At 37.4% G+C, this 17361-nt stretch overlaps 1 protein-coding gene across 1 annotated transcript in view; it reads left to right on the top strand.

Annotated features, from left to right (window-relative positions):
* Window positions 1–17361, top strand: part of LOC126158972 (protein Wnt-8b-like) — a 121518-nt gene that overhangs the window by 78872 nt on the left and 25285 nt on the right. The window contains exons 7-8 of the mRNA XM_049916479.1: window positions 3842–3975; window positions 6005–6132. Of these exons, the coding sequence (XP_049772436.1) occupies window positions 3842–3975; window positions 6005–6132 (262 nt within the window). The remainder of the gene's footprint in view (window positions 1–3841; window positions 3976–6004; window positions 6133–17361) is intronic.

The raw sequence follows: 17361 nt of genomic DNA, 5'->3' as shown, positions 1-17361 counted from the left end.
AATTAAAATTGGGGAAGAACTCCGATTTATTTAAAATGATCTGAGAAGGACACATCAAATCACTACAAAATGTGCACCAATTCTTTCATTACGCCAAATTAACCATTTTTGTACACAATGTATCCTACCCACCACAGTTTTTGATGGAGGGACGCGGAATGGTACTACAATCTCATTAGGGAACTCTTCACAATTGCATCATTCACCCGACTGTGGTGCTACTGTGGCCAAACTGCGAACTATGGCTCAGTATAAAGGTCGGTGCAATGCGATCAGATGTCACTTCACTTTCAGATTGTGAACTGTAAACATCAACTGACGAAAGTAAATTATTCTTTAGTGAAACATGGCTCACTATCCACATACAGAGATTGTTGATATGATGTTAATTTTAGGTGAATGCCATAACAATTACGCTGCAGCTGCGCAATTGTATGCGGATCATTTCCCAAACAGAAGACATCCAAGTGAAAAAATTATTTGAAATTGCACTCAACGAGCTCGAAATGGATACATGCACTGTCCACCTCGTCATCGCAAATACAATGAAAATGATACTTGTACCCATACTGTTTTCACCAGTGTTTGACTGGATTCTGAAATTAGTAGTCGTGCAATTCAGAGACAAACTGGAATACCGAAATCAACTGTTTTGAGGATTTTGAAGGCACATAAATATCATGCGTATCATATCACACTGACACAAGCATTATTTATTTATTTATGCATTTATTTTACCTGGCAAGGTTAACGCTGAAAGATATGCAAATACACATGCATTTCTGCCAATGGGCCTTGGAAATGATAAGATGTGACAATGATTTTTTTGGATACGTTATGTTCACCGATGAAGCCACATTCAAAAACAACGGTGAATTAAATTGTCATGATTGTCATTATTGGTCCCCTGTCAATCCACACTGGCACAGACGTGTTGACAATCAACATAAAAGGTCATTAATGGTCTGGTATGGAATTTTAAATGGTTACTTGATAGGACCGTATTTTTTTGACTGAAATATTACTGGGGAATCTTATTTACAACTTCTCAGCAATGATTTGTTGGAGCTAATGGAAGATGTTGATTTAGAAACTAGGCAACGAATGTGGTTCCAACAGGACAGAGCAGCTCCCCATTATGCTAAAAATGTGCAGAACGTTTTAAATTTATGGTACCCTGTTCGGTGGATAGCACACGGGAGACCAATTCAGTGGCCTCCACGTTCACCAGACCTAACATATCCTGATTTTTTCTTGTGGGGTTGTTGAAAACATATTGTTTAGTGAAAGACAGCCCACAACCAGAAATGATATGGAGCAATGCATTCGAAGAGCATGTGTAGCCATACCACGGGATATGCTGCTCAAAACTGTGGACAACTTTTGCAGACAATTGACTTTATGCATTGAAGAAAATGGGGATAATTTTGAACAATTTCTTCATGGCTAATGTCATTAATTAAATACCCCAAATTGTGAGAGGCATGGGAACTCACACTAATGAAGCACCCCATGGCAATATCATTCTACTACATTCATGTCATTGTTCCTGGGTAACGTTAAAAGTAGGATACTGTACATTTTCTACAAAAATAGCTTAATTTGGCGTAATGAAAGAATTGGTGCACATTTTTTATCCATTTGATGCGTCTTTCTCAGATAATTCTAAATAAATCGGAGTTCTTCCCCAATTTTACTTTTTCTCGATTTCAGCACCATCTGTCAATGGTTTAAAAAAGTGTTTCAGACAAAACTTGATTACTTTTTTATGGAGAATCCGAATCTGCAGTAAAAAATACGTGTTTCCATTTAAGATTTCAAAGTTGCCCTCAGCCCCACCCAAGGGGGCGGGGGTTGGAGGTCACATGTAGTATAATTTGATTTCCCCCCTTTGAGCTTATTAACTTATCTTACCCACTATTTTTACCTAACATATAGTTTTCGAGATAATCTCATCCGAAACTTCAAATGGACCACCCCGTATATTAATTCCTTTATATTTGTCCCTTATTACATGAAATGTATTTGGCTACTTCTGGCCCTTTGTGACATCTTCAGTCTTTCTTGGCTTCATGAATTTTGGTGGAGCTATCACAATACAATGACCACAAGATGATAGTTCTTGAAAATAGTTTTCTGCAGATGATGCCTCACTGATGCACAAAATCTAAAAGCTGTATCTGAAAACATTTAATACAAAATTTATCTTTGCACAAGTGTTTGTACAGAATGTATATTTAATTCTTACCATAAGTGTTCATTAGTAGCTTTTGCTGTTGTTATTGTTCTTATAGTAAAGCACCAGGGTATCTCCTAACAAAGTACAAGCATGAGACTGAAATGAAATGTATTCGAACAGTGGCAGTATATTAGACAAACTCTTCAAAGACATGATCTGATGATAATTTACAATGTGGAAAGTAATATCAGTTAATCTGATAATCCAGCTGCACTTCTGTATTGCTGCCTTGTCAGCCAAGAGGCTGATTTATGTGCCACTCAGACTGTCATTCTGACACTTGAGATATGACAGGAAGGCTATAAATTGTTAATGCCAGATGTATTAAATATGTTACCGAGCATTATCTCTTATTATTTACTGCAGTTACTTTCTTAAATTTTGTGTTAGTTGAGTCACACAGCAAATTTACTCATGTACTTGATTATGTCACAGCCATTTTAAGATGGTGATAGCTGTTTATTTCAGAGACACTAAAAATTTGTGGTTTGGTTTTAGTAAATCTGAATGTGCTGAAACAGTGTTACAGGCCACAGAAAAATTAAGTGGTAACATAATATATGCAAAACACTGTTAGGTAAAATTTGTTAACTGATTGTGGGAAGCTTAACATTATTATGTTCTTCATCTGACATTTTTAAGGTTTAAAATTTACACAATGTAAGATATTTCACAGCCATTTGATGTTAATACAATGTTAATACTTTCATGAGTTTCATAATATCATGGTATAGTTTAATGCAATATTGCTCTCTCTATATCTCAAGTTATACAATTATAAGCATTAATCAAAAATCAGAAAATATTATGTGGCTAAAATCCTGGCACTGGAGCTTCTCAGTTTTGCTCAATGACAAACAGAATGACTGTGCATCCAAGTATTGCAACACCAGGCAGTAATTACAAGCATTACATTAAATCATAGATAGGGCATTTCTATTTCTTGCAAGAACCATTTATATTTCTTCACAAGAGGAAGCCATGCTGTCACATCAGTTTTTACTTAATTTCATACTGGTTCTCTTCTGTAACATCACATTACTAATCTGTACTTAAAAGTCAGATAACACAATTGTCTACATTATGTAGTTATATATGAAGCACAAATATATCTCCAATGACTACAAGTCAGTTCTTTCACTGTATTTTGGATCCTGGCAGTCAGTAGCCAACATAAAAGACATCACTTAGTGGCAACATGAAAAGTGTGCAATCATGACAAAATACATGGCCTATTTCTCAAAACTATTTCACATTCTCATGTCCCTACCTTACATTTTAAAACCATGTTCTTCTAAAGTTAGTCTCTCAATTCATGATGTTCCTGTTTGGATCTATTTCTAGTAATTATTAAATAAAAATGTTAATTACATTACATAACCAAAAGATTCAATATGTATGCACATTTTGTACATTCTTGGTTAGTAATTATCTACAAATATGTACAATTGGGTTCAAAACAGAATTATAAAGAAGGTATACTGTTGACTCACAATTTGTTAATTTGTTACTCTGTTCGATTCATGCGGCAAGATGGGCAACAGTCTTTGTCAGGATGTGTTTAGTATTTTTTGTTTATAAGGCTTTCTTTTGTTTTTGCAGGATTAATTATGATGAGCAGCTGGGAAGCATTGCACTGGGAAATTCTGCCACCATGGACCATCCTGATGTATCACCAGAACAGCTCATTTACATTGAACAGTCACCAAATTACTGTCTTCCAAACAGAACATCAGGTACATTTCTACATTTATAAATCAGGCCATCAGTCAGCACTAGTAAGCATCATCTAAATGCTAATGATGTTCTTTAGAACAGCCTAGAAGTATCCAGCTTCACCAGGCGCAATGTACTTACAGTTTACAAGGAAATATATTAAATATGAAAAAGTTTCGGCAATTTGACCACAGAAAATTCCATTTACTATATACTACCTGTTTAATGGACGTGAAAGTAAACCTGCTTTCTCATTGCAATTCAGTAGAAACCACCATGTCTCTGATCACAAATAGGACACTCCAGTTTCTGTTCATTGTTCAGTGTTGCTACCTGCCTCATAGGATCAGTTAACGCTTAGCCCATGAAAATATTGTCACTTATAACTAAGATGGGTAGTCTGTATGGAAGTTGCATGCCAAATTGGTGTCCACCACACTGATGTCACTTGAACATTCCACATCTATAAGGCACAAAATGACAAAAGTTTCTCTTATAGTGATAACTTGCAGTAAAAAATATTAACTGAGGGAACTGGGAGTGTTGTATCATTTCAGACAATACACACCTGTCTCCTTAAGATCTGTTTTGTCATTAGTTGTCCCTTCCAAACACAATGCTAACTCCCCCACTCTATGGTGCACAAAGAATGTGAGCACAAGTCCACCTGGAATGGATGCTGGATCATGGCATGATGCTCTCTTCACCAATGAATACATGATTTGTCTCATGCCTGATAATCTCTACAGAAAGTGTCCATGGATGACTCAGGCATGATTTCCCATGGTTTCATCAGGGAGATTGGTGAGTCACATTTTGGGCCAATATTATGTACAGATACTGGATGGCTCTCTTCACTACTGAGAGTAATTTGAGGGCTGTGCAGTACCAGGACAGGACCCTCCAACCTACTGTCCAGACCTACAGTCAGATTGTGGTAACTGGTTTATCTGTTAAGATAATAATGCTAGAGCTCACCACACTTATCTTGTGCACATTTCCTCCAGGAGGCAAGAATCAACAACTCATAAATGAAATGGCTTACAGCATCTTCTGACAGAAAATTGACTGCACATGCTCAGAAGTAGTTGAACTATGCAGTGCATCATTGCACTGAAGATCCACCATTGCATAATGGAACAGGTTTGAGCAGTAACATCTTAACCACCTTTTGGGCAGAATGCCAAGGAGCATTCAAGTATATTATAGTGCAGAGCAAGGAGCAGCAGTGTACTGAATATTGCCTAGCAACAGAATGTAGGTACACTCAGTATGACAATAAGGATGATTATAATGCTCAGTGTATTGTCAAATGTCCAATATTATTATAAAAGTACTTATTTATAATAAAAGAAAAACAGAGCAAAGTTTGGACCATTTATCAGCATATAAACTACAGGCAAAAGAGTCAAATATTTACGCACTACTACCACACTTGAGAAACACTATTTTTATCCTTTTTGCAACTGAATTATTTGTGGGAATATCCCATACTTCAAAGGACTTTTCTCATAAGGAAGAAAGACAAGTGTAGTGTTAATTGTAAGGACAAAGTTTTCATTACTAAAATGTAAAAAAAGAGGAAAATAGTATTAATTCTGTAGGGCTGCTAAAACAATCATTTTTGGAACTTCAATACCTTAACAACACACACCTCCAGACAGTTGCAGAACCAGGTAACATGTCTGTCACATAAATTACATAATATAACAAATCTGGCAGATTAAATGTAACGTTTGTATAACAGCTGTTTCTTAATGGATTAGTACCATTTGTTGTGCACTGTTAAAAGAAAATCATTTCATCTCTATGTTGTTCTGAAAGCTGTACGTGACAACAAAACATTACTGGTGCCAATAAGAATTTCTTCTGTCTTGGATGAAGCATGTCAGAATATTGAAGATGCAGATGATTGTGAATACCAGAATCTAAGAATCTACAAGTTGTTTGTATGCTTGAAGGTGAAACAGTGCGTTTGTATTTTAATTGATTAAATATTTATCTTGTGTGCTATACAACTACAAGCAAGCATGTCTCTTTTCATTGCAGGATGGCATGGAGTGAGGGGAAGATCATGTCCAAAAGAAGTTTTGGACTCTGGAGAGGTCAAAGACCATTGCCGAGACCTCTGTGCAGCATGTGGTTTTGCAGTGTCACAGGATGCCAGGATACAGACTGTACCTTGTCACTGTGATTTTCAATGGTGTTGCCGAATATCCTGCCAGACATGTACGAGCAATGTCAAATACCATCACTGCAAATGACATCATGGACTAAATAACATCATACACCAGTAAATGGCTCACTGTGCCAGTATGGATATCTCATCTTCATCCCATATTCCATACAGATCCTGTAACTCAATAAATTATTGTGACTCATGCCACTATACATAAGAACCATGGACACTAAGTGATTGTTCTGTTGCAGTGGAAATTTGTATACACTAGGAGTTCAGTTCTCATTTTAAACTATTATTGCACTTTTATCATCTGCATTGCAAATGCAGTGTACTATTATTACTGTTTAGAAAGACTGTGTGCATTAGATTCAGCAGTGACAGCCGTTTTGTTGATGTGTGGCTTGAGCGCTTAGAAAATCAGGCATTTCCTATACTGTTGTTGTGATACAAAGACTAATTTGTCAGTTTCATTAGTACATGTGCTGTTACTGTCATCAAATATTGTTTGTGCTGACAACATGAGTGCATTATTATTATTTTTGACAGTATCTGTCATATCTATATGTTACTGAGGTGATTGTTGCATTCATGCACATCAATATTTCTAAAATATATATTGTACTCTTAATGTAGTATCGGCCAAAAGAGTAAGTATTACTGTAAGTGAATTCCAATATTTGTATGTAAAGTTAATGGATGAATGTCGTTAAATTGTGCCAGCATTACAAATAAGGTGTTGCATTCTCAGTGCAACAGCTAAACTGAAGGCAAGATACACAGAAACATTTAGTTATTGTAGATAAATGAAGTAAGTTCTTTATTTCAAGATATAAGAAAAGACCAAGATGATGACCTAATTGTAAGTGGGTAGAAAACATAAGACAACATGCAGGAGTAACACTGATGCAAATAGCTTGAGCCCATAAATCATAATGCTTGGATCCTAAGGGGGGCCTTTATTCAGCAGTGGATGCTATATGACTGATGATGATGATTTAGTTATGAGCACAATCTTTGACCATAACTGTTTCATAAGTGCAGCGGACATTCAGACTGAGTAAAAATTGACTTCTGAGCTTTCATACATTAAAAACTTTCACGAGAAAGTGCAGCAGAAGACAGAAGATGAAGTGAAAATTAATGTATAAACAAAGAAAAACAGTCATCTACATCTAAAATCTGCAATTTAAAGTGAGTGGCAAAGGGCACATTCTGTTGTACAATATATCAGTGTTTTCCCATCCCATACACATATGGAACATGGTAAGAAGGATTGCATGTATACAGTATGAACTGTTGCTAGTTTAATTTTACCTATGTGGTCTCTGTGGGATGAATATGGATAAAGAATGCTTGCAGTTCTCACTTCGAAAGACAAATCATCAGGTTTTACGATCAAATTTTCATGAGCTATAAGATATGGTATCCTTCTTCAAGTGTTTGGTAGCTTTGATTTTTCAGAATCTATTTATACTCTCTTCTAGCCGGAAAGGTCTGTGACTATTTGTGTCTCACTTCTTTCATGCATTCAGTGTCTCCCATTAGTCTGATCTAATAATGACTGCATACACTGATATGCTGTGTACAACTGTTTTGTAAGGTAATTCTTTTACAGACAAACTGCAGTTTCCCACAATTAAGTTTATATGCCTGTCCCTCATCATAACCTTAAATATTGTTAACCCTAGGTATTTGTATGTAGTGACTGGTTGTAATTATGACTCATTAGTCATGTTAACAAAGACTACAACTTCTTTACATTTTGTAAAGTGCAAAACTTTACATTTCCTTCCATTCAGAGCTAACTGTAACTCTTTGTACCAGTGTGTCAAAAATCTAACTCCATAGTATTTATGCTTCTACATTGGTGGAGAGTATGTCTGGGATCACTATTATATCCTTTTTCTCCGTTTCATTTTATGGATGGTATGTGACAGGAACAAAAATTGGTAAACCTATGCGTGAACTTTAATTTCTCTTTTTATCCACTTGTCATCCTCAAGATGTATCTAAGAAGAAGTAATATGTTGCCTTCCTCTTCTGAGATTGTACACTCATGTATGTCGTGCAGTTCACAGTAGTTTGTACACAATATAATAAATGTCAATGGATGTTCTAACACCAAACCTGCCACAATGCACAACATCTCTCATGTATTTTCTGCCACTGGAATTTGATGAGTATCCCAATATTGCTCTCCTAGCTTACTAAATCAATCCATAATGAAACAGGCTGCTCTTCTTTGGATCTGGTCTCTCTCTTCTGTTAATCCTACCTGCTGAGGGTTGCAAGCTGTTCAGCAGTTCTCAATAGGAAATATATTATGTAAGCTGCTCCTGTCTGGAAAGAATTATATTTCCTTAGGATGCTTTCAATGAATTTCAGCTTGGTACCTGATTTTTCCAGTAACCAGCTTTATGAGGCTGCTACACTTAAGTCTCTCCAGAAGGTAACTCCATCTCTTCTACGAAAACCTGACATCACAACTATAACTACCTATTAAATCATCAGTTATGACATGAAGAGTAATTTGAAGCTACAGATTGACAAGTCACACTCTGCATCTGGACAAATGTTTGTATATCTACTTTTTATTTTAGTCATGAACTTGAACACCTACGAGTTTTGACATCGCAGATGTGAGTTACCATTAAGGAATTTCTGATGAATAAAAGAAGAGTGGCACACAGCTTTCAACTTATATTTTTTTAAAGCTAGGAGGAAATTAATGCTTTGAGGAAATTTCTCCTCTGCATGATGCAGACTAACATACTGGTATTTTTCTAAGTTTTAGGAAGTTGCTTCAGTCCCAATAACACTTTTTTCTTTTGAATTGACTCTCATCATTATTTTATGAAGAAAAGGTTGTTGTTGTTGTTTTAGAATAACACTATCAGAGAGGAGAATATGTGGCCTGCCAGTATGTGCAGTTCAAATCATTTTGAAAGATTACATTAAAGAAGAGAATCCTTCTTGCTCATGGGCACCACACTTTCTGCTGAGAAGTGAGGCACACTGGTGTTCATTATGAAAAAATAAATAAATAAAAATAAAAACCCCTAAAATGTTAAAGGAGTGTTTTTCATTGTATGAATAATACTGTCAATGGTTACAAAAAACAAAAAGTGAATTTGTTGCTACAGTTTACTAACCAAGTTGCAAAACAGGGAGCAGAAACTCACCAATGAGAGTGCATATCTCACAGTATGACACTCCCATTTTATTTTGAGCAGAATGGTTGCTGTTTGCTTGACTGTAATAGGAGCAGTGAACTATGTAGTGCTCAACAGCAACTGGACAGTGATTCTCATTAAATTTCAGATATACTTAAAATAATAGTCCAAGTCTGAGACCTGACTTGGTTCTTGCATTAAACTATTGTCCATAATTTCAATAAAAAAATTTTCTGACTATTTAGGTACCCATAAATGTCAAAAAACATAGGCATGTGCCATGTAACTCTGATCTTGTTTCTCTTTAAGGCAATGACTGAACAGAAAGGATAACATTTATAGATGCAAAGTACATGCTAGTGTGGGATGATGTATGTGACTTGCTATAAGATAGCACTTGGGCAAGAAATATGCAGATGTGTACATGTGTAATGGGAGCTGTTTCCAAGAAGTAAAATCTACATGAATGTATTGCAAAACATTTGTAGTTCACTTTATATTGTTCATTGTTCTTTATTGCTTCATAAGTAGTATTTTACTACTGCAATGCTTTGTTTTGTAGTAATATACTGTACTGCATAGCTGGAATTGAATAACTGAACAATTCTTCTGTTACATGGTAGATGTTCAAGCTCAGATGATAACATTTCCTAACATACTAGCTGGATAATCATGAAGTTCAGCCAGTTCTCTTCACATAAACAAATAAGAGTGCAACTACAGATGAGATCTTATATTGCTTAACATGCAATGTGAGCCATGATGGGACTCGAATTTGCTCATTTTTTGAAGTGCTGTCTGAGGCAAACATCATACTAAACGTGTGAAAAACTTTCCTACAACCTAACAGTGAGTATTTTAACAGAATTAAAACTCAAGTGGAACTGGTGGAAGTAGAGTTGTGAGCACAGAGCGTGAGTCATGCTTGGGTAGCTCAGGTGCTAGAGCACTTGTCCACGAAAGGCAAAGGTCCCAAGCTTGAGTCTCAGTCCAGCACACAGTTTTAATCTGCCAGGAAGTTTCATACCAGCGCACACTCTGCTGCTTAGTGAAAATTTCATTTTGCAAACAAAAATTGCTTAAAAACTATAATAAGTAAATACAATATATTGCTCCATTCATCATTGAAACTCATGAGCAAGCATTTCACAGTTGCTGTAATCTAAGCTAGTGACTTTGTGATGGCTGTTATATAAAAGTGTTACCACGTGTCACTAGCCCAGGGACCACGGCAAAGTCACTAGCTCAGGTAACATTTCAAACTCCCCTAAGCAAATAATGACAATAATAGGCCTAACAATATGAGAAGATGGTGTTACTCTAAGATGACTCAAATTACTGGAACTGGGACACACACAACATTTATACTCATAGCAAACCAACATTGCACCCACTTACTTACTGCCAAGCAAATCAGAAAGCTAAAGACCCTGACATCTTGATCCTCACCAGCCTCCCTAAACATGTTCTCCTATGTTCCACAACCTTCCTAACATGTATGTTCAGCACATTGGAAGATGACTAAGTTTTCTATAAGCATAAATCATTAACATTCTTATACCTAATAAAAACCATTGTCTCCCAAAAACTCCCATCAACTTTCCATAATAACACACCCTAGCAAAATAATAATCCTTGAATGACTCCCCAAATTACTAAATGATAACTGCACTGAAGCGCCAAAGAAGCTTGTATAGGCATGTACATTCAAATACAAATATATGTAAACAGTCAAAATATGGTGCTGTGGTTGGCAATAAGTGTCTGACAGAGTTGTTAGATTGGCTACTGCTGCTGCAATGGTAGGTTATCAAGATTTAAGTGAGTCTGAATGTGGTGTTATAGTTGGTGCATGAGTGATGGGATACAGCATCTCCAAGGTAGCGATGAAGTGGGGAGTTTCCCATATGACAACTTCACGAGTGCACTGTGAATATCAGGAATGTGATAAAACATCAAATCTCTGACATCGCTGTGGCCAGAAACTGACCCTGCAAGAACAAGACCAGTGACAACTGAAGAGAATTGTTCAATGTGACAGAAGTGCAATCCTTTCACAAATTACTGCAGATTTCAATGCTGTGCCATCAACAAGCATCAGCATGTGGACCATTCAGTGAAACATCATCAATATGGACTTTTGGAGTGGAAGGCCCACTCATGTAACCTCAATGACTGCATGACACAAAGCTTCATACATTGCCTGGGGCCGTCAACACTGACATTGGACTGTTGATGACTGGAGACATGTTGCCTGGTTGGTCAAGTCTTGTTTCAAATTGTATCGAGCAGATGAACGTGTATGAGTATGGAGACAACCTCATGAACACATAGACCCTGCATGTCAGTAGGGGACTGTTCAAGCTGGTGGTGGTTCTGTAATGGTGTGGGGCATGTGCAATTGGAGTGATATGGGACGCCTGATATGTCTGGATATGACTCTGACAGGTGACACGTATGTAAGCATCCTGTCTGATGACTTGCATCCATTCCTGTCCACTGTGCATTCCGATGGACTTGGGAAATTCCCGTAGGACAATGCGACACCCCACACCTCCAGAATTGCTACAGAGTGGCTCCAGGAACAATCTTTTGAGTTCAAACACTTCCACTGGCTATCAACTTGCCACACATGAACATTATTGTGCATATCTGGGATGCCTCCCAACATGCTGTTCAGAAGAGGTCTCCACCCCCTTGTACTCTTAGGTCTTTATGAACAGTCCTGCAGGATTCATGGTGTCAGTTCCCTCAAGCACTACTTCAGACATTAGTGGAGTCCATGCCACATCATGTTGCAGCACTTCTGCATGTTTCAGGGGGTGCTACATGATATTAGGTGTGTGTACCAGTTTCTTTGGCTCTTCAGTGTATATGCTGCTGTCAAAAACAATTTGGTTTCCACTTTGAGCATTGTACAATCCAAAAACCTTTGCCCTTGGTAGACCAAATTGACAAAGCGGGTGTGAGAAGAGAAAGTACTGGAGCAGTGTTCTTTGTCATCACAAATGCATTTGATGGTGGCTTTTCTGTTATGATGTTATATACAATTTACATCAGCTTGAGTGCCCTGGGCATATCATCTGTATTGTGAGATCTTTCTTCCTGAGTGGTGGTTCTTTGTCAAAGGAGAATTCAGTTGAGCCAGTCGTAACTAATTATGAGTACATCTTTCTTGCAAGAGCATTCTGCTTCTTTACTGACGACATCCATACAGTATTTATTGTTCCACGGATGAATAAATAAATTAATTAATTAATAAAAAACTTGAAATATCAAAGATTAGTAACAGGTTAATGACAACCGTGTAAATGCAGTGGCTACATACAACTATATCACTAATGATTTAAAACTCCTCTTTTCCTGATCTCCAATCAGATCTGTCATACTCTCTCCCTCAATACATGTCAGTGTTAATGATGAAAGCATTGCCCATTGTCTTACAAACACAACACAGCAGATGAACAAGCTACAACATTGTGGAACCCTATCAACATTGTCAACCCTATCTGGGTTCCAGTGTACTAAGACATTCAATGAAATGAGTATGTGTACCTCCTTGCAATGGACACAAAGCACAGTGAACATTTCCTCAATCCTGACTTCCGTGTGTCTGACACTATCCCTAGTGAAATCATGCAATATGTGGAAAGAGGAGTCGGGAGAAACATCAGGGCACAGAGGCAGCCAGAATTGTAAGTTGTAATCTGTTCCCCACAAAAACATGCCTTACAATTTGGGGAAGCAGTAGGCATCACCCAACAGCTATCATGAACATTTTCAGCATGGTAACTTCCCTTGTTATTACCCCAGAACAGTCATGCCCAGTGACTACCGCAGAATAGTCATGCCCAGTGATCTAGTGGAAAAAATTCATGACTACAAACGAATATGTTTCAGGATCAAATTCCAGCTGGACCATGCAAATTTTGTTCAGTCTTTAATCTAATTTTCATCTTTCAATGGTGTGGAGAGTCACTATGATTGGCAAATGTTCTGGATTCCACTTTAAACTGTAGATCCCCTTTCTCTTGTTGGATAACTGTTGCAGACTGAGGAGAAAGAAGTTGCCCAAGTGTCATCCAATCAAAAGACTTGTGCACAGCCATTGAGCCACTCAAAATTATCATTACCACGCAACAGGCATAAGAGATTTCCCTACTTGTTCACATGATTTGATATGAGAAGCATATTTAAATCAACCCACTTCTCATGTAAGCATTATCATGGCCAGCAAGTGACATTGGGCAATAGACTAAGCAAGTTGAAATGTCAGTTTCTCACTAGCATTAATTTTCTTTTTGCATCAGAAAGTAGCTACAACTTACAGTATCATTGTAGAATTTTTTTTAAAAAAATTACCAGTACAAGCTATGAGTATCTATGTTTAGAGTGTGCACTATATTATAGCTACATATCATTTAATTGTTATCTATCATCATATAATCAGAAGAACAGGCAGTAATTTGTGATTAGTTTATTTGTACCGTTCTTTAACTTTTTCTCTCTCAATAATTAAAGTCTCCTTTTTGTACCTCCTCCATGAAACCTCTCACAATCACAGGCTATATGAACTAGGACTCTGGCACCACTATAGACAATATCTGATCAAAAGTAACTGGCCCCTAGATGTATAAATGGAAGTGGTGAATGTTCTATTGTGAGTAGAGAACATGAGGGTTTACATATATCCCGGTATCTCGATCTTGGTTCACAGCCAGGATATATGGAGTGCTGCATGTTTACCATGCCATCAGATCATTTTTTTTTATTGTGTAATGTAAAGTCTTCATACTTTTTTCGTTTAGCTATAGACAGAAGCTGGTGTTGTCGCATTGTGCTTCTGTATACGACTTTTCGGATGTATTGCACTGTCTGAATTTCATTGTAAATATGTTGCTCGTATTCTGCTTCATATTTGCTCATGTCTGTTACATTAGTTGGAATAAATGATTCCATATTTGTTTATGTTCATATAAAACTGAATCTGGTCTCACTGCGTGGTGTTCTGTGGACTTAGGTATACTTGTACCTACATACAAATCCATGTGTGAACTGCCAAATTTAAAAGTATTGCTCATATTCTACTTTATTTTGTTCACGTCTGTTATTTGCTCTTTCTTGCATTTAATTGACAGCCCCACGTTACCTGCTTTTGCTCACCTTTATTACATCTTGTGATGCAGTTAGTACATAACTCTACTTTGAATGGTGTTGCTTCTTGCCAATGAATATGCTTTCTTCTTGAAAAGTTAACTGGTTGACTGCGATTCAAGGTTTCCCCCGAACGGAATGGTGAATTCCACCACATGACATACACTTTGTGCAGTCGTTTTTTTACTTATTCATCTAGATTTCTCATTCTTTTTGTTGACTTGGGGGAAAAAGTAACGAGATCATTCAAAGAAAGGAAATAAATTGCATTATTGCTCTTTGACACAGCTTGTGATAGGATTGAATTCAACTGATGAGCGGAATGGAGAACAAATACTGCAGTAGAAAAGCTATTTGTCACTCTTCATTTTACTCCATTCATACGACCATCCAATTGAAGCTTCATCGTAACTCTAACATGTTCATGAGTTTTGCTAAGGTTTCCATGGGCGTGGGTAATAGCTGTGACATAGCAAAGTATTGAGGAGACCTGCAAGGAATTACATCACATTAACTGCTTCATCCATAATAACTGTGATAAAATTCGATTCACTTTTTTTCCTTTCTTATTTTATTCATGAGTGAGTGTCAAACAGAGGCAGTCAAGTCATTCTGTGTTAGATTTGACACACCTGTAAACACAGAAGAACGTGCTAAATTATGTTTAATCTTTTCGTCATATTCACTGAGAAATGTGAGTTCAATAGCCTACAATTGCGTTTGTTCAGATTTTGCTTATTAGCGCCTCCTGACAGCCACCTGTTGCTTTTGTGAAGTTGCGGATTGACGGATTGAAAAGCCTGTTGTCATGTCATGTGCAATCCTGCGGGAGAAAGGGGGCGTAAAATATAACGTAGACTTCAAACCACGTCTCATTCTGGCGAATCCTTACATCGGTGATGAAATTTATGAAATTGCCCCAAAAGATCTCTCTACTTGAATTTTCATCGTCATCAAATGGTTAACCTAACATTCTTATTTTTACCTCTAACTGTCGACTCAGTCGTTTACGGGCCGCCGACCTGGCTCAGTTGCAACGGTTGCAGTTGAGGTGCAGCGGTGCAGGATCGGAACCAGTTGTGAAATACGGTCAAGGTCGCGTCGCATAATGAGAGGTCGTGTAGCGGTGCCGCGCTGAGCTCGTCGTCATTTCCAGAGCACTACTTGTCACATAGAGCTGGACAAAACGGCGGCAGGATGATCGTAATAAACCAATCAAACTTTATCATCGCCAGCCATTTGAAGTACGCAGGAGGATAAAAGGAAATTCGCATCAGATGTCACGGAACGGGAATACGTGCAGATCCAAGAGACGTAGAGAAGGGGGTGGGGAGGAGCGAGGGGATAGGTTGTATTGGAAGTCACTACCCCACTCTTACAGAAAAATAGCTTTTACTGAAAACCTTAATATTTTTACGTATATAAACTTCCATATTTCTCAGCCAAGTTTTGGAGAATAAAGCAGCATCAAATCTAAGAGTCTCTAAAAAAAACGGAACAATAGAAAGTAAGTTATGTTTAATACAGCATAGAGATGAAACAGAAACCCACTGACAAAATTTCGGAGGATGTTCACGGATATATTCAGAGTATTTTGGTACACACTGAGGTGACAAAAGTCATGGAATACCTCTTAATATCGTGTTGGACCTACTTTTGTCCAGCATAGTGCAGCAAATCGACATGGCATCGACTCAACAAGTTGAACCATGCTGCCTCTTTACCCATCCATAAGTGCAAAGGTGTTGCCAGTGCACGATTTTGAAAGTATATATATTTGTGGTGATATTTATGTTAAGGTCTAAAAAGTTTATGGATTTCTCACCTAGCTCCATGGTGAATTGTATGTTTTTGTATTGTGACTTTGGATGTTCTAGTAATGTGTTCAGTTGTCTGTTGGTACCTGTCCACATACATAGTACATCATCTACATATCTTTACCAGTATTTAATATTATTACTGAGTAGTTATCTGAAGATGGCCTAATAAGCCGAAAACTAGTTCATACAAATAAAAATCAGCAGAACAAAAAACCGCCTAAGTGTTATTCAACCCTCAAAATGAAGATCACCTGAATGATGCACCAGTAGCATGACACTTGCAAAGAAAAGCAGAAAATATTTAATTTTCATTTGTCTTAACATGGAAAACGTAATGTACAATAACCGCTTTAAATTCCATGCTGTGGAAAGTCTGCTATTTAAAGAGGAGAGAGAGAGAAAAAGAGAGAGACAGAAGCTTTCAGTAGTAAGTACTACTGGTAGCGGTACACAGTTATTTAACTTACGTTTACTTCAAACTATACAGGGTAAATGGTTCATTTTTACTGACGTAGTAACTGTAACAAATGCAAACGGCTCTATGTTAATAAAAACATGAAAAATAATTCCAATACCACGCTGCAAGTTTAAAAGCTAAATGCATGTGCATGGAATAAAATTTATTTATATCCTGATAAAATGAAGCTTACAGAAACACAATAATCAACCTTTATTCAAGGCTTATTGGCTGTTGAAAATGTGTATCTATGTAAAAAAACATTTCTCTGTGAGGCGCTGACCAGGTACACAAGTGTATCTCCAGTCATTCTCGTGTATTCACATACTTTTCTAGGTGATATCCTCAAATGAGAAAATAAATGATGAAATTCTCCGTGAAGGAGCCTCTGCTGGTAAATTCTACTTGTAGCACTTCTCTTTCCCCTAGTTTTTCGTAGCCAAAATCAATTTTGACAGCAAACTACCCAGCAACAACTTTCTGCAGTTTATTTGCGCCATTTTGAAAGTCTGCTGACTGGCTTTGCTTGTCAGCTGAGGTTTCCGCTCGAATCTGTCTCTCGCTTGCATGACACCTCAAGCGGGCCGACGGCTGTCGCAGTTGTAGCTGGATGTAGTGCG

This window comes from Schistocerca cancellata, chromosome 2 (genome assembly GCF_023864275.1).
Source record: "Schistocerca cancellata isolate TAMUIC-IGC-003103 chromosome 2, iqSchCanc2.1, whole genome shotgun sequence".
In the NCBI taxonomy this organism is placed as follows: Eukaryota; Metazoa; Arthropoda; class Insecta; order Orthoptera; family Acrididae; genus Schistocerca; species Schistocerca cancellata.
Note: the sequence above shows the minus strand (reverse complement) of the source record. Positions and strands in the feature narration are given on the sequence as shown.